General features: G+C 35.5%; 1 protein-coding gene and 2 long non-coding RNA genes across 4 annotated transcripts; 1 reads left to right on the top strand and 2 right to left on the bottom strand.

The window, feature by feature from the left end:
* The first annotated feature begins 9,012 nt into the window (after positions 1–9,012).
* On the top strand, positions 9,013–10,758 carry LOC143753818 (uncharacterized). 2 transcript variants are annotated; one of them, XR_013207814.1, is made up of 3 exons: positions 9,013–9,121; positions 9,278–9,393; positions 10,307–10,758. It is a non-coding gene; the product is annotated as an uncharacterized LOC143753818 (long non-coding RNA). The 2 variants fall into 2 exon arrangements; XR_013207815.1 differs by having other exon boundaries at positions 9,281–9,393.
* Positions 10,759–12,251: 1,493 nt separating this feature from the next.
* LOC143753819 (uncharacterized) lies at positions 12,252–15,135 on the bottom strand. The gene is made up of 3 exons (XR_013207816.1): positions 15,032–15,135; positions 14,094–14,193; positions 12,252–13,409 (listed from the first exon to the last, which is right to left on the bottom strand). It is a non-coding gene; the product is annotated as an uncharacterized LOC143753819 (long non-coding RNA).
* Positions 15,136–15,251: 116 nt separating this feature from the next.
* LOC143753994 (GTPase IMAP family member 4-like) lies at positions 15,252–16,554 on the bottom strand. Its single transcript, XM_077246932.1, is given in 5 exon segments — positions 15,252–15,267; positions 15,621–15,807; positions 15,810–16,139; positions 16,252–16,265; positions 16,420–16,554. Coding segments are annotated over 5 exon segments (666 nt in total). The 5' UTR covers positions 16,539–16,554.
* Between the last annotated feature and the right edge of the window lie 2,075 nt (positions 16,555–18,629).

An 18,629-nucleotide genomic window follows, 5' to 3' on the forward strand; every position in this document is an offset into this window, starting at 1 on the left:
TCAATTCGACTGTGTAGAAATAACCTATTTATTTTCTAAATAAAAAAGTAAAAAAAATTACACAACTTAAAAAACAACATCAAATAATGTAAAGAAGTTCTCACAGAATCAGAATACATGAATAACTTAATTTTGACAAAAACGTCATATAGAACCTTATAACTCCAAGGGGATGATAGGCTATAGCACATGCAGAAATAAGCAATTAGTAAATACACTTGACCAATTAATTACTCTTCGTCAGCGATGCCACAGAAATATGGTCCCTATAATAATGTAAGGAATACAAGTACACACGCACACACACACAATTTCCGGTGAAGTTCAATTTCCGGGAAAAGTAAGTTCTTTAATATTTAACCTTTAATATTTATAATATTTAATATAAAATCTTTAATATTTAACAAAAAAAACAAAAACAACAACAAAAAAACAACAACAACAATATCCAGTAAACAATAACAACAGGGGAGCTATAAGCCAGAGTGTAAGGGGTTGGTAGAACAGGCCTTTTATGCTACCCCAAACGTTGGTGATTGAATAATACCAGATGTCATGAATTGACAAAACTCTTTATATTCATGACCAATGGGCAACTTTAAAGTAATGGTGCATGTGTTTGCTTCCGGGAACATCCGCCGGTTCCCATTTATGGTCTCATGTAGAAATGTGATATTCGGACTTTCTTTGAATCCAAATACAGGTATGGCGGATGCCCCAGAAGCAAACACAAGCACATTCTGTAGAGTCACTTTCATTGTGTCCCCACCATCCACCTCCACTTCTGCATCTCCATCTGCAACAGAAAAAGCAAAGCATCAAGACATCTTTTTTTAAAGTGACACAAAAAAGATTCTAATCATAAATACGTTGTTTGAACTAACTGCATGCCATATTTCTATACATATATAAGCAAGCTAAAACATATTAAAAAGGTTTTACTCCTCTTCTGTAGCATTTTGGTTATTTATGGGGTCAGGAAACACTGGACTACATGACTAGTGAGCTTCAGAAAGAGTTTGGTGACAAGGCCAAGAAAATGTTTCTTATTTTTAGAAGAGGTGAAAAATTATACATTAACACAATAATTCAAACACAGTGTTGTAAATATTTATCCCAGACTATTGTTGGGCTGGTGCAGTATAGCACAGGAGTCCTGAAGTCACCCCATCACCACACATGCTCTTATGTATAAAGCCCATGTTAATGACCTGATCTGAATCAGATGCTTTTGATTGAGGAGACAATGCAGAATAAACAGAACAGACAGAGAAACCCATAAAACATTATCCGTACATAAACCATCTCCTTATGCGCTTAGAGAGAAATGCACATAATGGATTATAGACAGTAGTGTATTTATTTTAGTTTTGAATTGTTTCGTTTAAAGACATTTCAAACTGTCTATATAGGCTATTTCTCATAATTTTGTTTTAATTTATGACGAGATGCTCCAGTTCACGAGTTCACCGCGCTCGCGACTCCATAAGTCATAGGGACCCCCATAAAAAAATATATTTTTGGATTTTGGGGGGTCCCAAATAGGCTATATTTTAACATTAAAAATGTGAGGCAGCAATCAGGGCAGTAGCTATAGCACAGGAGTCCTGCCACAGGGCATTTTCATCTAGCAGAGTGAGTTGTTGTTGTGGTGCACCCGCTAAATAAGGACTGTACAAAGTTGCGCTGTTGGGGCTCGGACAGTTATTTATAACATATTAATTTAGAGTTAAGAAACGATATATAGGCTACACACGACCAGAGTGCTGTTTTCCTGAATGCCGTCACGATTGAAACCGAAATATTGATTTCATAACAGTTCAATAAACAAATAGGCCTAGTTAAAATTAAGTTAGGCTACTTACGAGTCAAAGATTAAATTACCCATTATAAAACCGCCTCATTCTGAATAAATGAGCCGTTTGAACGAATCGTTTAAATTAATGACTCAATGACTCGCTCATTAAGACGGCCGCCTGCCGCCTCCTACTGTCGGTTTAGTTTCAAAGTATCATTCTTTTCAACATTCCTTATTTGTATATATATATATATATAAAAAAAAATATTTAAAACAATCTCATAATCTCATTTAATACAGCTATAATTTTTCAATTTAACTTACCGGTATGTAATTTGATTGGTAGCAGCCACTAGACTAGGCTGTCTTATTATTTTAATTGAATAGCCTATTAATAAAATGTAAGAATTTGAAATGAAATTTAGAGCATACATTAAATAAAATTAGGGGAAAAGTGCCCTTTATAGAGATACAAAAAAATATTCAGATAAGAGTGTTTTCAAAAATTAAACATTGACAATTTAAGTTTAAAGGGGGTAAAGCCTCTGTTTAAAGGAAATGTAATTTTGCCAAAAGAAGAACTTTTCAGTTAAATAAATGTTAATTTTAAATCGGTCTACTTCAGTGTGATATATTACCATATTATCATAATTGAATAATTGTAATGTGAAGATCAGATGCAGATATCTAAATCAAATATGGGTGTTGGCGGGTGGATTCTCATTTATTTTTAACAACAGATTCGAGTGACAACAAAGTGCACCAGATTAATGAATTTATCATGCCCCCCCAGTGTTAGGATTTTGCCACCTCTGCCTCATTTTGAGACAGGAAAAATCCTAACATTGGTCCATATATATTTTGCCTACAGTAGGGTACATAACAAGGTAGTCTTCAGAATTGATCATTTTATAATTACATAGCCTACATTTTCGTGGACCCCCCAAGAGTCATAAATCAATTCGAACGCTGCCCATAGAAAATCATTAGGCTACAAGAACGCTTAAAGTGGTTTAGTGCAGATTAGACTGTCCCGTTATTACGTCGAAATAACTATGTCGAAATCACAGATTAGGCTACTTATGTTGAAATAAGGACTCAATATCTCGAAATAGAAAGTTTTCTTTTTTCACTGCACCATTTGTTTCAGGGCTGCATAGAACACAGCCTGAATAGGTTAACGTTAATTGATTCCAGAAATAATATTTGGCGGTGCTTTGGTCTTTACTAGCCCGCCCTAGCGCCGCCCATTATCAATATTAAACACACATAAATATATATACATAAATGAGATATATAATAGTGTTGTAAACCCCCTAAAACATGAAGACAGTGTTAGTTATATCCCAAATTAAAAAGGTACAATAGTGAGATGATAGAATTCAGCCTAACTATTAGGTTAATAGCCAGACGTTGATCCACACGTTTATCCACACGTACGTTATCCAGATGTTGATCCACACGTTTATCCACACGTACGTTAACCAGACGTTGATCCACACGTACGTTATTCGGACGTTTATCCACACGTTTACCCACGCGTACGTTATTCAGACGCAAAGTAAAAACAACCATTTTTCAGCTACGTCGCCGCCACGCCGCCGCGCACTTTGAGCGCAGCTCCAACACGTGACCGTGACGTGTGACGTCTCAAATCTTACGTCTGACGCCTGAATACTATGGGATTTTGGCCAGACGGCTCGCGAGCGTATACACGTTAGTTCACCTCTCAGTTTGCTTAGCGATCGCCAAAAAGTGCACAAATCACACCTCATACACCGGAAGGTTTAGTGTAGACCACCATCTACAGGAGACAAGACGCCACTGTAAGATCTGTAAGACAGCTGCTCACTGCAGAGATTATGGGTGGAGCTTGACGTCCAGCTCCCGATCGCTAGATGTAATGGGTGGAGCTTCAGTTACACCCTGAAATCAGAATATTACCATAATAACTGTCCATCATATCCAGACTCCAGTAAAGAAAAAATATTATATTTAAACCAGTTTTCATGATACAAAGACTTATTATGGTGTATAATGAAATTATTATTCCAAATACAAGTCTTGTGAGAACTAAAATTATGTGAATATGCTAATTTCCAACATAATCAGATAATAAGCTTGGACAAGTCAAAATCCCACTTAATCAAAAATTCTAAACCACCCACTTTTCCAGACACTGAAGAAGAGACTAAACCATTTGTATAGCCATTGGGTTTTTACTGTTCATTATTTCTAAGTCAATAACATTTAGTCCCCCTTCTTCATTACTGTGAAACAAATTGTTTTTATTATGCTTATTCTTCCAGATAAAGTTACAGAATGCATTGTTATATTCCTTTACTAAGTGAGGGGGGATAGCTAATGAGGAGGCTGCGGGTAAACAAATATAGAGAGCAAATTCCATTTTGGTTTAAAGAATTCTTCAAAATATTGAGATATCTTTTTGTATCCAGCTTTTGAGAATAGTTTTTGCTTTTATAAATCTGTTTACAAAGTTCTCTTGGATACTATGATTGTTGTCTTTGGTAATAGTTGTCCCGTAGTATTTTACAGATATCTTAATCGGTATATTACATAAAGAGTTCAATTCGCAATTTGTTTAAATTTGAATGTAAAACGGATGCTTTGGAGAAGAAATTAATTAATTGAATCAATTTGATGTCTGTCCTTTAAAAAGAGGTTTGTGTCATCGGCCAATTGACTAATACCAATTTGTCTTCCAATCCAAACAAATTGAGCTTATAAAGCTATTGTCTTTGTTAATCAAAATAGCAAGCATTTCTACAGCCAAGATGAATAGGAAAGGGGAAATGGGACAGCCTTGCCTATTTTCTTGTGAAATATGAGGGCTGTCCCATAAGAGTATTGAGCTATTCATATCTTATATTTTTTATAAGAGATAAAGTTATTACTAAAACCATATTTTTCAAAGAGCTATATGAAATTGTGTTCAATTTTGTCAAACACTTTCATAAAGTCCAAGAATAGATTAGCATCATCCTCAATCCATTCATGATAATGTAAAATGTTTAGAACTGTCTGATATTATTATAAATTGATTTGCCTTTCATGAAACCAGGTTAATTAGCCTATTTTATCTAAACATTCCTTAAGTGTGTTGCAAAGTATATGAACTAAAATCTATAATCGAAATTAAGTAGTGTGGACGGGTGAAGATTGTCTTTGTTGAGCGTATAGCTTGGGTATAAGAGTAATCAGTCCTTGCTTTATAGCCTAGTCGAAGTTAGTGAATTTTTTTCTAAACTCATTCGAGAAAGGCTTGAAACATTAACTCCCTCAAATCTTCAATAAAAAATTTATAAAATTCAGAAGAAGAGGGCCCGGAGATTTCCCTGCATGAGTATATAGTTTAGCTTTATCAAATTCTTCTATTTTAATGTCACACAAGTCTCTAAATTTGTGGTCTATCAGCTGTATGCTGATGTGAATTATAGAAAAACAGTAAGATGCAGAGAAGAAATTGCTTTCGGGCAGTTGCTTATAATGCTTATGTAGCATCTGGACCAATCAGACACACACTAATTATTCCTTATATTTAATAAATAATCCAGCAAACTCATCCTCCCAACAAAGGTCTATGAAACTTCCCCCAAAACTAACATCACAATGAAGCTAACACCACTGGCAGAATTCTGTGTCGTGTTACAGAACACATTTAGGCTTCATCCACACTACTATGTTTTAGTTTAGAAACGGAGACCTTTTACTACGTTTGCGCCTCCCGTCCAGACTAAAACGGCAAAAATTAAAACCTAAAACGGAGAAGTTTAGAAAGGCTGCTGACCCTGTTTTGCGTTTTGAATCTCTGCAAGGCGTTTTAGTGAAGACGGATAAAAACGGAGCACTTTAGAAACGATGACGCAGAGGCTCACGCTCGGCTCTCTGATTGGGTGTCATACAACGGAAGAAAACATACATAAACAGCGTGGACTTCCAGTTACGTTAGTGCAAGTAAATTCTGCATTTTACAATATTATAACTGCCTACATGCGCCAGAGGCAAGCTATTATTCGAGCGATCTGTGACAATTCCCGTGTGCAGCGGCGAACCAGAACCAGCACATGGTGGGATAATTTTATCAATGAAGTTGTGGTTCCTGAGGAATGGTGCGACGACTTTCGAATGTCCAGATCGGCACCAACATCGACCTAAGCGAAATCTGAGGAATAGTCAATCTGTTTCCTGTTTACACCGCCACGCGCATGCCCAGTGTAGGTGAATGGTCACGTGATCTGCGCTTTCAGTCGTTTTAATGTGGACGGAGATCAATTCTAATACGCAGCTAAAACGCTGGCGTATTCATTTTAATTCTCTGTTTCTAAACTAAAACGCAGTAGTGTGGATGGGGCCTTAGACTAAGACTTTACGATCCCAAAAGGAAATTCCTGAGAGATGTGACGCTCACTTAATTCTTACTGAGAAGAAGAAATAAACCCTGTTAATCCTATATATTCTATATATATAACCACTTGAGAAATGTATAAACATGTATGTAATTTTCCCATCTCGTGATTTTCCTTTTATGTTGTTTGGCCTATGTTTTCTTGTCAACTCTACTGGGTTAATGTTTCAGATTTTGCATAACCAGAATCATATGTGTGGCATCTTTGGTCTCTATAAACTCCAATCTTCGTTCCCCATTTGTTAATTTACATTACATTTTGCTAACCTTGTGACGCATGGGTATTATAAGAATCTTGAAGATTCTTTTTCTTGAACACCCAATGGAATTACAGATTCACAAAGGGTCGTAAAATCTCCCTCCAAAGGGACAACTTCTTATTGGCTCACACACAACCCAGGCTCATGGGAAATACGTTACTCTGCCTACATTTTTGCAAAACCTGAAATACGTACCTCCAGGTACGTTTCCCTGCACTTTTCGAGTGAAAAGTCCACTAGAGGCGCTAAGTGGTATCATTTTTTCTCCGTTCCAGATGGTTAAATAAAGTTTATAAAAACAATAATATGAGTAATGTTCAGACTTCTCCGTAGGCCTATACACTCATTTTAATATAAATTAGGAATTATTTCCACGCTTTTGAGGTGCCACACAGCCCAGTCTCACGGCAGTTCGTGATATGGTCACGTCATTTAATCTACTGGTTCGTGATACTGACACGTTTATTTCATTATTTTCGTGATATCAGCATTTTTATTTAGCCTATTTATTTTTTTAGTAATGTAATGCACGATTCTTTCTGCCAGGCGTGCTGCAGCAGAGAAAGCAGTTTAATCGGCATTTATTCACGATATCTGATCATGTTTATATTTGTATTTATTTTAATGTTATTATTTCGGTCTTATTGCCAGGGAAGCTGGACTGTTTTGCTGTTGATTTAAAAAAAAAAAAAGTATAAACGACTACGCGAATTTTATCAGTAGGAAATCGCGTTGAAGAAGTCTCCTTCCGAACACATCGCGATATTTGGCATCAGTTCATGTGTCCCAGATGTTGGTAAGTAGTCGAAAATACACTGTACTAATAATGCGTGATATAATGTATATTCTGATGGTCGAAATGAATCAGATTAGCTCATGTTCAGTCACTGCATTATCTGTCATCTCCACGGAGGCTTTGCGTTTCATTGCTTTCTAATTCAAAACAGGGTGATTAAACACTATCTGTCACGTGACGTGCTACAGGCCTAGACCTTCTATCAGTTAATCATATTCATATTAGGTTTAAAGTAAGTTAGTACAATTAGTTCCAAAGTGGTATTTGTAGTAGAATCACAGTAAAAACAACACTAACCTTGCTTTTACCACAGTAGCCTTAGTTTTACTGTGATATGTGTGGTAAAAGGACAGTAACCACAAAACTTACCACACTTTTACCACATTATTTGTAGTTTTAATGTGATATTTTTTGTAAATGCATATTAACCACAACACTTACCATGCTTTTACCACATTATTTGTAGTTTTAATGTGATATTTGTTGTAAATGCACAGTAACCACAACACTTACCATGCTTTTACCACATTATTTGTAGTTTTAATGTGATATTTGTTGTAAATGCACAGTAACCACAACACTTACCATGCTTTTACCACAGTAATCTTAGTTTTACTGTGATAGGTGTGGTAAAAGGACAGTAACCACAAAACTGTCCGTGCTTTTACCTCAGTATTGGTAGTTTTAAAGTGATATTTGTTGTAAATGCATATTAATCACTACACTTATCATGCTTTTAATTTCTAATAATGAAACAACAAATATTTGTAAGGTAAATCAGTAATTTTTCCATTAAATAATCCGATATATTATATATAATGATATTTTCTTTTCTCTCTTTTTAGCTGAAAAGACCAAAAGGGCCTTTCGGACTCAGTCAGCTCATTATTGTTTGAGGAGAAGTAAACGGGAGACGAAAAGCTACAAAGGCAAATATTCACAATGGTATGTATGTGTTGGTTTTAAGCCTAAATCAAACATTTTATCAATCATTTGTTGTTTCTTAAACCTTTTCTTACAAAACCCATAGCCCAATCAGTACAAACATAGTCTCAAAGTCTTAATAATTCACAAGATTTAACAAGTTGTCAAATTCGTACAATACTTGTACATAATCATGCAGCTTTTACTTCTTGTGCTGTCAATGGCTAGTGCCTCAATTCCTGTACATATTTATCTCCATATTTGTAAATCAGTTGCGCACCTTCTTGGAAAGTAGTCGGATGTCCCATACACTGTCAGAAAAGTTTATATTAATAGCATTGTATTCATTATAATTATTACAAATTGGACCCTGTCTGTTGATGTTCCAATGATACATGATGTCTCTCCACAACTCATAACCTTCCTCTGTTTGCAAGAGTGCAAAAGCTAATCTGACTTGTCACATGACATCAGATACTCGATTATTTTGTCGTAATCATATCAGTTACACTGCTGATAACTGTCCCGCTTGCATGTAAATCATGTTGTTGTTTTTTTACGTTATCATGTAACATATTATGTCATGTTATCATAATCACTTTTTTAAGTTCATATGATTATTGCATGCTATTAAAGACATATTTTTATTCATAGAAATGCTCACATATCAGTGAACTTATTACATAAAAATGCTTTTAATATATAATTATGCAACACTCCTTACATAAATAAATCCTAATGTTATATATAAACTGACTACTTGCAAGTAATGTATTAAAATGACCTTCCTTTCTGTTTTGCAGGATTGTCTTTTTTAAAGCTCTACAATATCAAACTCAACAGCTCTTTTAGGAACCAACCCTCACAAGATCTACTAGTGAGTCGCAGCAAATCTTGCCGTGATCAGCCCTTCCCAGGTAAAGTTTCTATAATATTTCAATCAGTATTTACTCATCAAATGTTCTCCCCTGAATCGTATGGTAAATTAACTTAATTATAACTGTGTTAATTGGTATGTTTCAAGAACAATAGTAATTGCACATAGAGTAAGTGGAGACTTTCTTGTTTTACAGCAGAGAAGGAAGACCAGTCCTTATATCAACGCAAGCTAATCGAATAAGTCCTTTGTTTCGGATGAGGAAGAAACATCTGGTGCCCAAAGAAGACAGAAAGGTGCGCAAGTCCATTGGTATGTCTTGTATTCAAACAATGCTGTGTATTACATAATTTGATCTTGACAATTTTACATTGTACAGATTATCACTCGATTTTTATATGGGTTAAACTGTTTTTCTTCAGTACTTAGCTTATATTATGTGCTGCAATATTATATATATATAATACTTCAATGTGTATATTATATAATGTACTGACTGCTGCTTTGTAAATTTAAATAAGGAACAGGCAACTCTGGCCCTTTTGCGTTCTCCTTTTTGAGGTGGAGAGTTTACCTCCAACCCTAATTGAGCACATCTGAACATTTTAACCAAAGTCTTCAGGTTTACTTGTAGACAATAGGCAGGATGGTTCGAGGTTGGAGCTAAATCTGCAGGACAGTGGACGCTGAGGGCCAGAGTAGCCCATCACTGCTTTAAATAAAGCTACACTGTGTCATTTTTTATGTTGATTCTTTGCAAAAAAACACTTTGTTCTTTCAAAATTATATGTGCTCATTCATGTGTAATTACTTCCACCAACTAATCAAGTACTCTCGTAAGTGTAGAATCTGCCATTCAGAATACATATGAGCGAGTCGCTCGAATGGCGGCAGCCATGTTGCGCCTCCATCTTGAAAATACATTAGCCAAAGAGGGACATACCTGGAAATTCAAGCTTCGCCTTTCGAGCCTTTACTTAGTGGCACCGTGACGAATGCGAGGGGGAGATTACTCATAATAATACGGCCACCGTAGGAGTTAAAACGCCCTCGGAATGGGAGGGGCTAGAAAGTAATATTCAGTTGGTAGTCTTATACAATTTCACCGCTATATTGGAGAAAATCTTACACAATGTAGCTTTAAATAACACAGAACATAAGCTGACCTGACTGTCCATTAAACAGTTTAATTTGAATTGTTTGTGTTTTTTTGTTTTACTTACAGAGCAGGACTGGAGAACGCCTGACGATGGGATGTTGAGACTTCTTCCTCTGAGAAAAAGCTACACCACATCAGTAATCACATCTTCTGCTCATCAGTTGTACTGTAGGGCACAACTGAACAAACTGTTTTCACGAACAAACTGAAGAACACGAACACGATAGAGACGTACAGGGAAGAGCAAGAAACCAGTTTAGCTGTGATATTGAATTAATTTTTTCCAACACAATATAAAATCTGTTTTCTGTATCATAGGTGACTGAATATGATTCTCTGGCACTCATTTGTGTGGCTTCAGCAGTTGTGAATGGATTAATTTGATGTTAATGTATTTTTGAAGGCTCATTGTTATTTATCTTGAATCTCATTTGTCTTTATGCTACTTTATCAACTTTATGTTGTGTCCTCAAATAAAGTGTTGTGTAATAAAGTATGGTGAATATTGTGTATTGAAAGTGGTGTTTGGGACAGAATTTTATTTGAGAAATTTGAATTTCTTATTTAGCTTAGTTCATAATTTAAAAACAACTAAATATAATTAATTACCATAATTATTTTACTTAGGACATAAACATTTTGTTGTGGTTAATGATATTTGGGACAACAATGCAGCAAAAGTTGCACATACTTGCATGTATGCCAGTTTTCAGTGAAATAAAGAGAAGGTGTGTGAATAACAAGAGGCTGCAGTGGGCTATCTTGCTACAAACACTTTAAGTATAATTGAAGATGATCCATGTTGATCATTCTAGTACATCTACTACTGCATTTAAAATGAAAGCATAGACATTACTGATGTCAGGCAAATAATCAGCAGTCAGATGGGGTGAAAAGGATATTTTGGCACTGTTTTGTTGTTTTACTGAACGGTGCATTATCCTTGTGATATAGTAATAGTTCAAAATCTAAAATCTGTGTAGACTGTACTGCCCGTCCACCCCCAGGGGCCCAGCAATGGCCCCAAGAAGAGCAAAAGAAAGCACATTTCAAATGGCTGTAACTCAAAGTCCGGTTAGTGTATCAAAGAGACAATATGAAGGACAACTGCTTATGCTATGTTTACTAAATAATGTTGGGCACAGTTTTCAGACATATATGGCAAGCTGGCATAAAGGTTATTTTAAAAGTGCTCGCAGTAAAATATCAAATTGCAACCTATCCCTCATATATATCATAAAGGTTTGCACAATTAACAAATTTAGATATCCAGTTGCCCATTAAAGATATTATTTATTTAACATTTACTGTTTCATTACTAAACGTTTTAAACTACATTACCCACATATCTCTGTCATTATATCAATGGAACAGGAAGCCTTGTGCTGTAGTTCATTGAAATGTGCAGACATGCTTAGGGTTAGGGTTGGGATCTCGGTAAAAGAGAAATTTCTCACAACATAGAGACACTTTCTAGTTACCTTAAGGTATAACTAACGTAATAATAACACCAAAACATACTTTGTAACATGAAGCGCCGTTTTATATGGGTTAAAAGATAGTCCAATCACAGCGAGTTCTGCGATAAAGTCACAGCCAATAACAACCCAGCTGAACAGATGGTCACACTTACTTGCCCAATTATGGTAAATGATGACAGATCTCTTCCAGTTCCGGCTGCAGGGATAGATTCCTTAAATATTTAATATTTGGGCTGTTAAATATGTATTGTTTCTAATTAAATTATAAAACTCACATTTAAAAACAAAAAGACTCCTTTGTGTGGTTACCATCCAAAAACGTTGGATTCATATGATCATGACACAAATTTGCTTATTTGATTAGACTGATGCATACATTTGAAAGAGAAAGCAATGGCAGGGTAGTTTGCAGTTTTTTTAATTAAAGATAATTGCATGTACTAAAGTGCTACTAACATTTACAATGTATGTATAGTATATCCAGTATATTATATAACAAAATGTAACAAAAGCATAATGAATGCACACAATTTTTAAAACAAATTCCAATATTTAATGTCAAACTGTTTAAAGACAAATGTAGTGCCAAAACTAATGCACAACAGAATAAAAATCAGATAATTGTAAACAAAACATAAAATCCAGATACAGGGGCAATCTATTATAGTGACACATACAGTTATTTAAAAAAATCGCTGATGAAGTTATATTTTTACAAACCACAAGATGAGATTCAACTTTGTTATGTGAAAATATATTTGTTTCTTCCCTTTAAAGAACAAATAGGTGAAAACTTAAGCACAACATTTTACATTCTCAACTTTAATTCTATATCCTTGTGATTATTGGTCACTTTTATTGTAACTAAATGAAAGGAAACCTAAAATAGTTAATTATTATAAATGTCAGCAAGAAAATGCTTCTATAAAATACATTCACAGGTAGGCCTGTATTACAATTACATTAACCAGGTAGTCATACAATGATAACATAGATGTAGTTATAGTGGATAAATAGTGACCACTGTAATCGAAGGTTTAATGAAGCTAAATGTAAGACATTAAGTCCATCTAAATGTAAAGGTAACAAACTCACAGAATAATGTCCAGTTGTCAAGTGTCATTTCTGTAATACTCTTTCAGCACCAAACAGAACTCCATGAATATTGCTTGTTTTAAAAGGTTTTCCTGAACACTCTCACTATCTTCAATTGTTCGGACAAACACCTGCTATATACACTTGCCGAAATATACATTTGACTATTGTCATGAAGTCGCTGCATGACTAGAACTAATGGATGTCAATGAATATGTCCTTTACCAAAACTTAAATAATGGTTCTGCATATATCAGAGATCATAAGAGTGGGACTCCACATAAAGACTTTCAGAAACTGTGACAGAAAAAAAGGGAGCACCTCGCTGGACACATCCTACGCATGCCCAAACTACACCACCCAAAAACAGTTATGAAGTGGACACCACTAGGAGGATGCAGGAGACAGGGAAGACCAAGGAAGACATGGAGACAGATGTTTCATGAAGACCAGAAGAACGTCAGTGTCCCATGGGAAGATGAGGAGAACTGGTCCACGGATCGAATACGTTGGAGGACACTTGTTGCCCAATGTGCCCAGCACAGGACTTGATGATGATGTTGTGAGTTTATCCATAACTGTGGGATATTTTTCTGTAAGGAGTATTGCATAATTAAATGTTAAATGCATTTATGTAATAAGCTCACTGATATGTGGTCATTTCTACGAAAACAAGTATGTCTTTAATAGCAAGCAATAATCATATAAACTTGTTTAAAAAAAAAAACATGATTTACATGCAAGCGGGACAGTTATCAGCAGTGTAACTGATCTGATTACGACAAAATAATCGAGTATCTGATGTCATGTGACAAGTCAGATTAGCTTTTGCACTCTTGCAAACAGAGGAAGGTTATGAGTTGTGGAGAGACATCATGTATCATTGGAACATCAACAGACAGGGTCCAATTTGTAATAATTTTAATGAATACAATGCAATTAATATAAACTTTTCTGACAGTGTATGGGACATCCGACTACTTTCCAAGAAGGTGCGCAACTGATTTACAAATATGGAGATAAATATGTACAGGAATTGAGGCACTAGCCATTGACAGCACAAGAAGTAAAAGCTGCATGATTATGTACAAGTATTGTACGAATTTGACAACTTGTTAAATCTTGTGAATTATTAAGACTTTGAGACTATGTTTGTACTGATTGGGCTATGGGTTTTGTAAGAAAAGGTTTAAGAAACAACAAATAATAAATAAAATAAATAAAAATAAATAATAGATGAAATGTTTGATTTAGGGTTAAAACCAACACATACATACCATTGCGAATATTTGCCTTTGTAGCTTTTCGTCTCCCGTTTACTTCTCCTCAAACAATAATGAGCTGACTGAGTCCGAAAGGCCCTTTTGGTCTTTTCAGCTGAAAAAAAAGAGAAAAGAAAATATCATTATGTAAAATAAATTGGATTATTTAATGGAAAAATTACTGATTTACCTTACAAATATTTCTTGTTACATTATTTGGCATTAAAAGCATGATAAGTGTTGTGATTAATATGAATTTACAACAAATATCACTTTAAAACTACCAATACTGAGGTAAAAGCGCGGACAGTTTTGTGGTTACTATCCTTTTACCACACCTATCACAGTAAAACTAAGATTACTGTGGTAAAAGCATGGTAAGTGTTGTGGTTACTGTGCATTTACAACAAATATCACATTAAAACTACAAATAATGTGGTAAAAGCATGGTAAGTGTTGTGTGCATTTACAACAAATATCACATTAAAACTACAAATAATGTGGTAAAAGCATGGTAAGTGTTGTGGTTAATATGCATTTACAAAAAATATCACATTAAAACTACAAATAATGTGGTAAAAGTGTGGTAAGTTTTGTGGTTACTGTCCTTTTACCACATCTATCACAGTAAAACTAAGGCTACTGTGGTAAAAGCAAGGTAAGTGTTGTTTTTACTGTGATTCTACTACAAATACCACTTTGGAACTAATTGTACTAACTTACTTTAAACCTAATATGAATATGATTAACTGATAGAAGGTCTAGGCCTGTAGCACGTCACGTGACAGATAGTGTTTAATCACCCTGTTTTGAATTAGAAAGCAATGAAACGCAAAGCCTCCGTGGAGATGACAGATAATGCAGTGACTGAACATGAGCTAATCTGATTCATTTCGACCATCAGAAAAGACAATATATCAAACATTATTAGGACAGTGTATTTTGCTACTCACCAACATCTGGCACACATGAACTGATGCCAAATATCGCGATGTGTTCGGAAGGAGACTTCTTCAACGCGATTTCCTACTGATAAAATTCGTGTAGTCGTTTATACTTTTTTTTTTTAAATCAATAAACAGCAAAGCAGTCCAGCGTCCCTGGCAATAAGACCGAAATAATAACATTAAAATAAATACATAAACATGATAAGATATCGTGAATAAATGTCGATTAAACAGCTGCCCGACTGGCAGAAATAATCGTGCATTACATTAGTAAACAAATAAATATATTAAATAAATAAATAAAAATGCTGATATCACGAAAATAACGAAATAAACGTGTCCGTATCACGAACCAGTAGATTAAATGACGTGACCATATCACGAACTGCCGTGAGACTGGGCTGTGTGGCACCTCAAAAGCGTGGAAATAATTCCTAATTTATATTAAAATGAGTGTATAGGCCTACTGAGAAGTCTGTACATTACTCATATTATTGTTTTTATAAACTTTATTTAACCATCTGGAACGGAGAAAAAATGATACCACTTAGCGCCTCTAGTGGACTTTTCACCCGAAAAGTGCAGGGAAACGTACCTGGAGGTACGTATTTTAGGTTTTGCAAAAATGTAGGCAGAGTAACGTATTTCCCATGAGCCTGGGTCGAGTTTTGGACTCTCCCGCACAAATGTGTGAATGTTCTTGTCCTCCAATCGATCTCCATGTGTGAACAGTGCCATGGTGTATGTGGAGGATTCCTCACCAAAAACTGCTCGAATGATTAAACCGCTTCTGCCTCTTCATCTGTGAATCTGCCCAGCTGAATCACAACTAAGAAGGCATGTGGACCAGGAGCAGAGAGTGGAATACAGAGTTTAATTCTGTTGACCACCTCATCTGTAGTTAAGCTGGTGTCAAACAGACCTGGAGAGTCAATGACAGATACTTTTCTGCTATTTATTAAAGCATGAAACGTTTCACAATGTCCAGTCACAGAGGATGATGATATCTCTGATTCAAAAAGCTTTTGTCCCAGGATAGTGTTGCCTGTTGCACTTTTCCCCACTCCTGTTTTTCCAACCAACAGAAGGCGGAGTGGATCTCCTGTCTGATACACTGTACATTAACAAGAATTATAGCATTTTTTCAAACTTATATATTTAAATTTACAAACATTTATGTAAAACAACGATGAAATACACCAATATTTAGCCTTTTTTTATAATACTCATCTTGACAGAGCTTAATTTGTAATATATTTATGTATATCAAAAAGAAAATAAGTAGGCCTACCTTATAGCATCAAAATCCAGTTTTTGTTGCTTGAAAATCTAGAAGTGATTTATATACATTTTATGACATTTGGCCACTTTTAATACGTTAAAAAAGATAATACAGTAAAAAAAAGACAAAATATACATTTAAGCATATCTGAATACCTATTGCAATTGCTGCAACAATAGAAACCACCAGTAGTGTGGAGAAAGATGAGATCCAAAACTTTAAGGTCGTCATTGTTGATGGTCCACGACAAGTCGCGACAATCACAAACAGTTTGAAAAAACCTTCTTTGTGGAATTTTATTCCTAATTTTATTTTTGATAGACTTGGGGGACTTTCCTTTTTACTAATGTGTGATTATAAAATTGACAAATTGCCAGTGAAACTTTCTGCCTTTCATGCTCAAGCTTTATTGGCTTGGAAACTGATCTACAAGCACAACTTCTCTCCGCAGCGTCGTTTTATTTGGAATAACCGTTGTATTTTGTACAAACACAAAAGTATTTTTTTTAAAAGCTGGTTTGAAAAGGGTATTGTTTTAGTGTGTCATTTGTTTAACTCTCAAGGATACCTCATGACGTATGACGAGTTTCTTTTGCATTTTAATTTTTCTGTGACTCCCAAGGATTTTGCTCTTGTATTTTCTGCAATCTATTCTGGATTAATTTCCTTATGTAGAGGTGTGTTGTCGTCAGTTGATATGCCCATAATTAACCCAACTGACACAGTATGTGGTAAAATTTGTTTTTTACAGTCCAAAAGCAATAACAAAGCAATTCGTTCTTTATTTTTAAGGGAGGTTGTCACCAGTTCTTGCTCTATTGCTTATTGGACTAAATTTGTTAATGACCTTGATTGGGAAAGTGTTTGGTTATTACCTCATAAGTTTTTTGTTACAAACAAGATAAAATAAATCTCTTTCAAGATATTGCACATTCTACCCTGTCAAACATTTCCTTAGTAATTTTAAGAAAAACATTGATGCAAGTTGCTCTTTTTGCTCTTTGCGCTTGGAAACAGTACCCCATATTTTCTGGTATTGTAGTCATGTGAAAAAGTTATGGAATGAGGTGTCTATGTTTATTAAGGAAAAGATGCTCTTTAATTTTGTTTTGCATTTTGAAAATGTAATTTTCGGATATTCAAAGTATGATAACAGTGTGATTAAGGAGGCTTTTGTAATTAATCTGTTAATTTTATTAGTCAAATTTCACATCCATGAGTGTGTGGTTTTTGCTCCCCTGGCTGTAAAATGTATGTTGTACTGTTTTGTTTAAAGCAAAAAATGTAAAAAAAATAAAAAAAATAAATAAATAAAAAACGACAATCACGAACAAGGCTATTGCATGCATTAAGTTGAAATCGAAATACACCTTACACTTTGCCTACTGCTTTAAATCAAGCTGTATCTAGCTTAGCCTAAACGGATGCTGTCTCTCTATCTCTTTAAAATCACACAAATTGTGAAACTCGATTGTCATTAAACAACTACTTTAGATTTCTTCTTTTCAATGCAAATATTAAGTTAGTATAAAAGTTTTCTTTAATGGATGTTAAATTAAGTTACAACTACTTCTAAATTAAGAGCACGTCGTGCGAGTATAGATGTAATCTCGGTTTCGTTTTTCTTGTCAAAAAGACTGTTACGTTTACTCAAAATTTACTAGTGTCGCGTCACCGGAAGGGTTTTCTGGTGTAGACTGCCATCTACAGGAGACAAGACGCCCCTGCGAGATCAGTCAAGCACTGCTCACTGCAGACTCATACCCCTTTTCCACCAAGGCAGAGCTGGTGCTGGTTCGGAGCCAGAGCCTAGTTTCAATTCGGTTCTTTGGTTTTCCACACGCAAAGCACCAGCTCCGAACCAGGAAAAGTGGTTCTTAAGTAGCACCAAATCATTGCTGGTCTAGAACAGAGCCAAGTAAGAACCACTTGCGTCAGGGGCTGGGGGCGGGGTTACCGTGACCAACAAGACGAATAGAAACTTGTGACCGCCATTTTTAAATAGCAGCTAGTCGAGCTAATAGCAGCTCGATTATAAATATCCGTCTATGTAAGTTACGGCGAGCTGCACAAACGCGTTGGACTCCGATGTATTTTGTAAACCCATGAGCATCCATAGTATTGCAACGTCCGTTATTGTTGATGGCTTGTTCGAGATGCATCGGAGCGGCGCGGACCGATCGGAGCTGCGGGAGTGTTTGGAGAACATACGACTCCTTGTGCTTTTAGATCGCTATCGCAGTGCTTTGATGTCATGCGGAGATCGATCTGCGAGAAGCCGATGCATCTCGAACAAGCCTGGCGTACTGTTTGGCGCTACCG

This window comes from Siphateles boraxobius, unplaced genomic scaffold (genome assembly GCF_051911475.1).
Source record: "Siphateles boraxobius isolate OS27281-9 unplaced genomic scaffold, OSU_SipBor_1 29, whole genome shotgun sequence".
In the NCBI taxonomy this organism is placed as follows: Eukaryota; Metazoa; Chordata; class Actinopteri; order Cypriniformes; family Leuciscidae; genus Siphateles; species Siphateles boraxobius.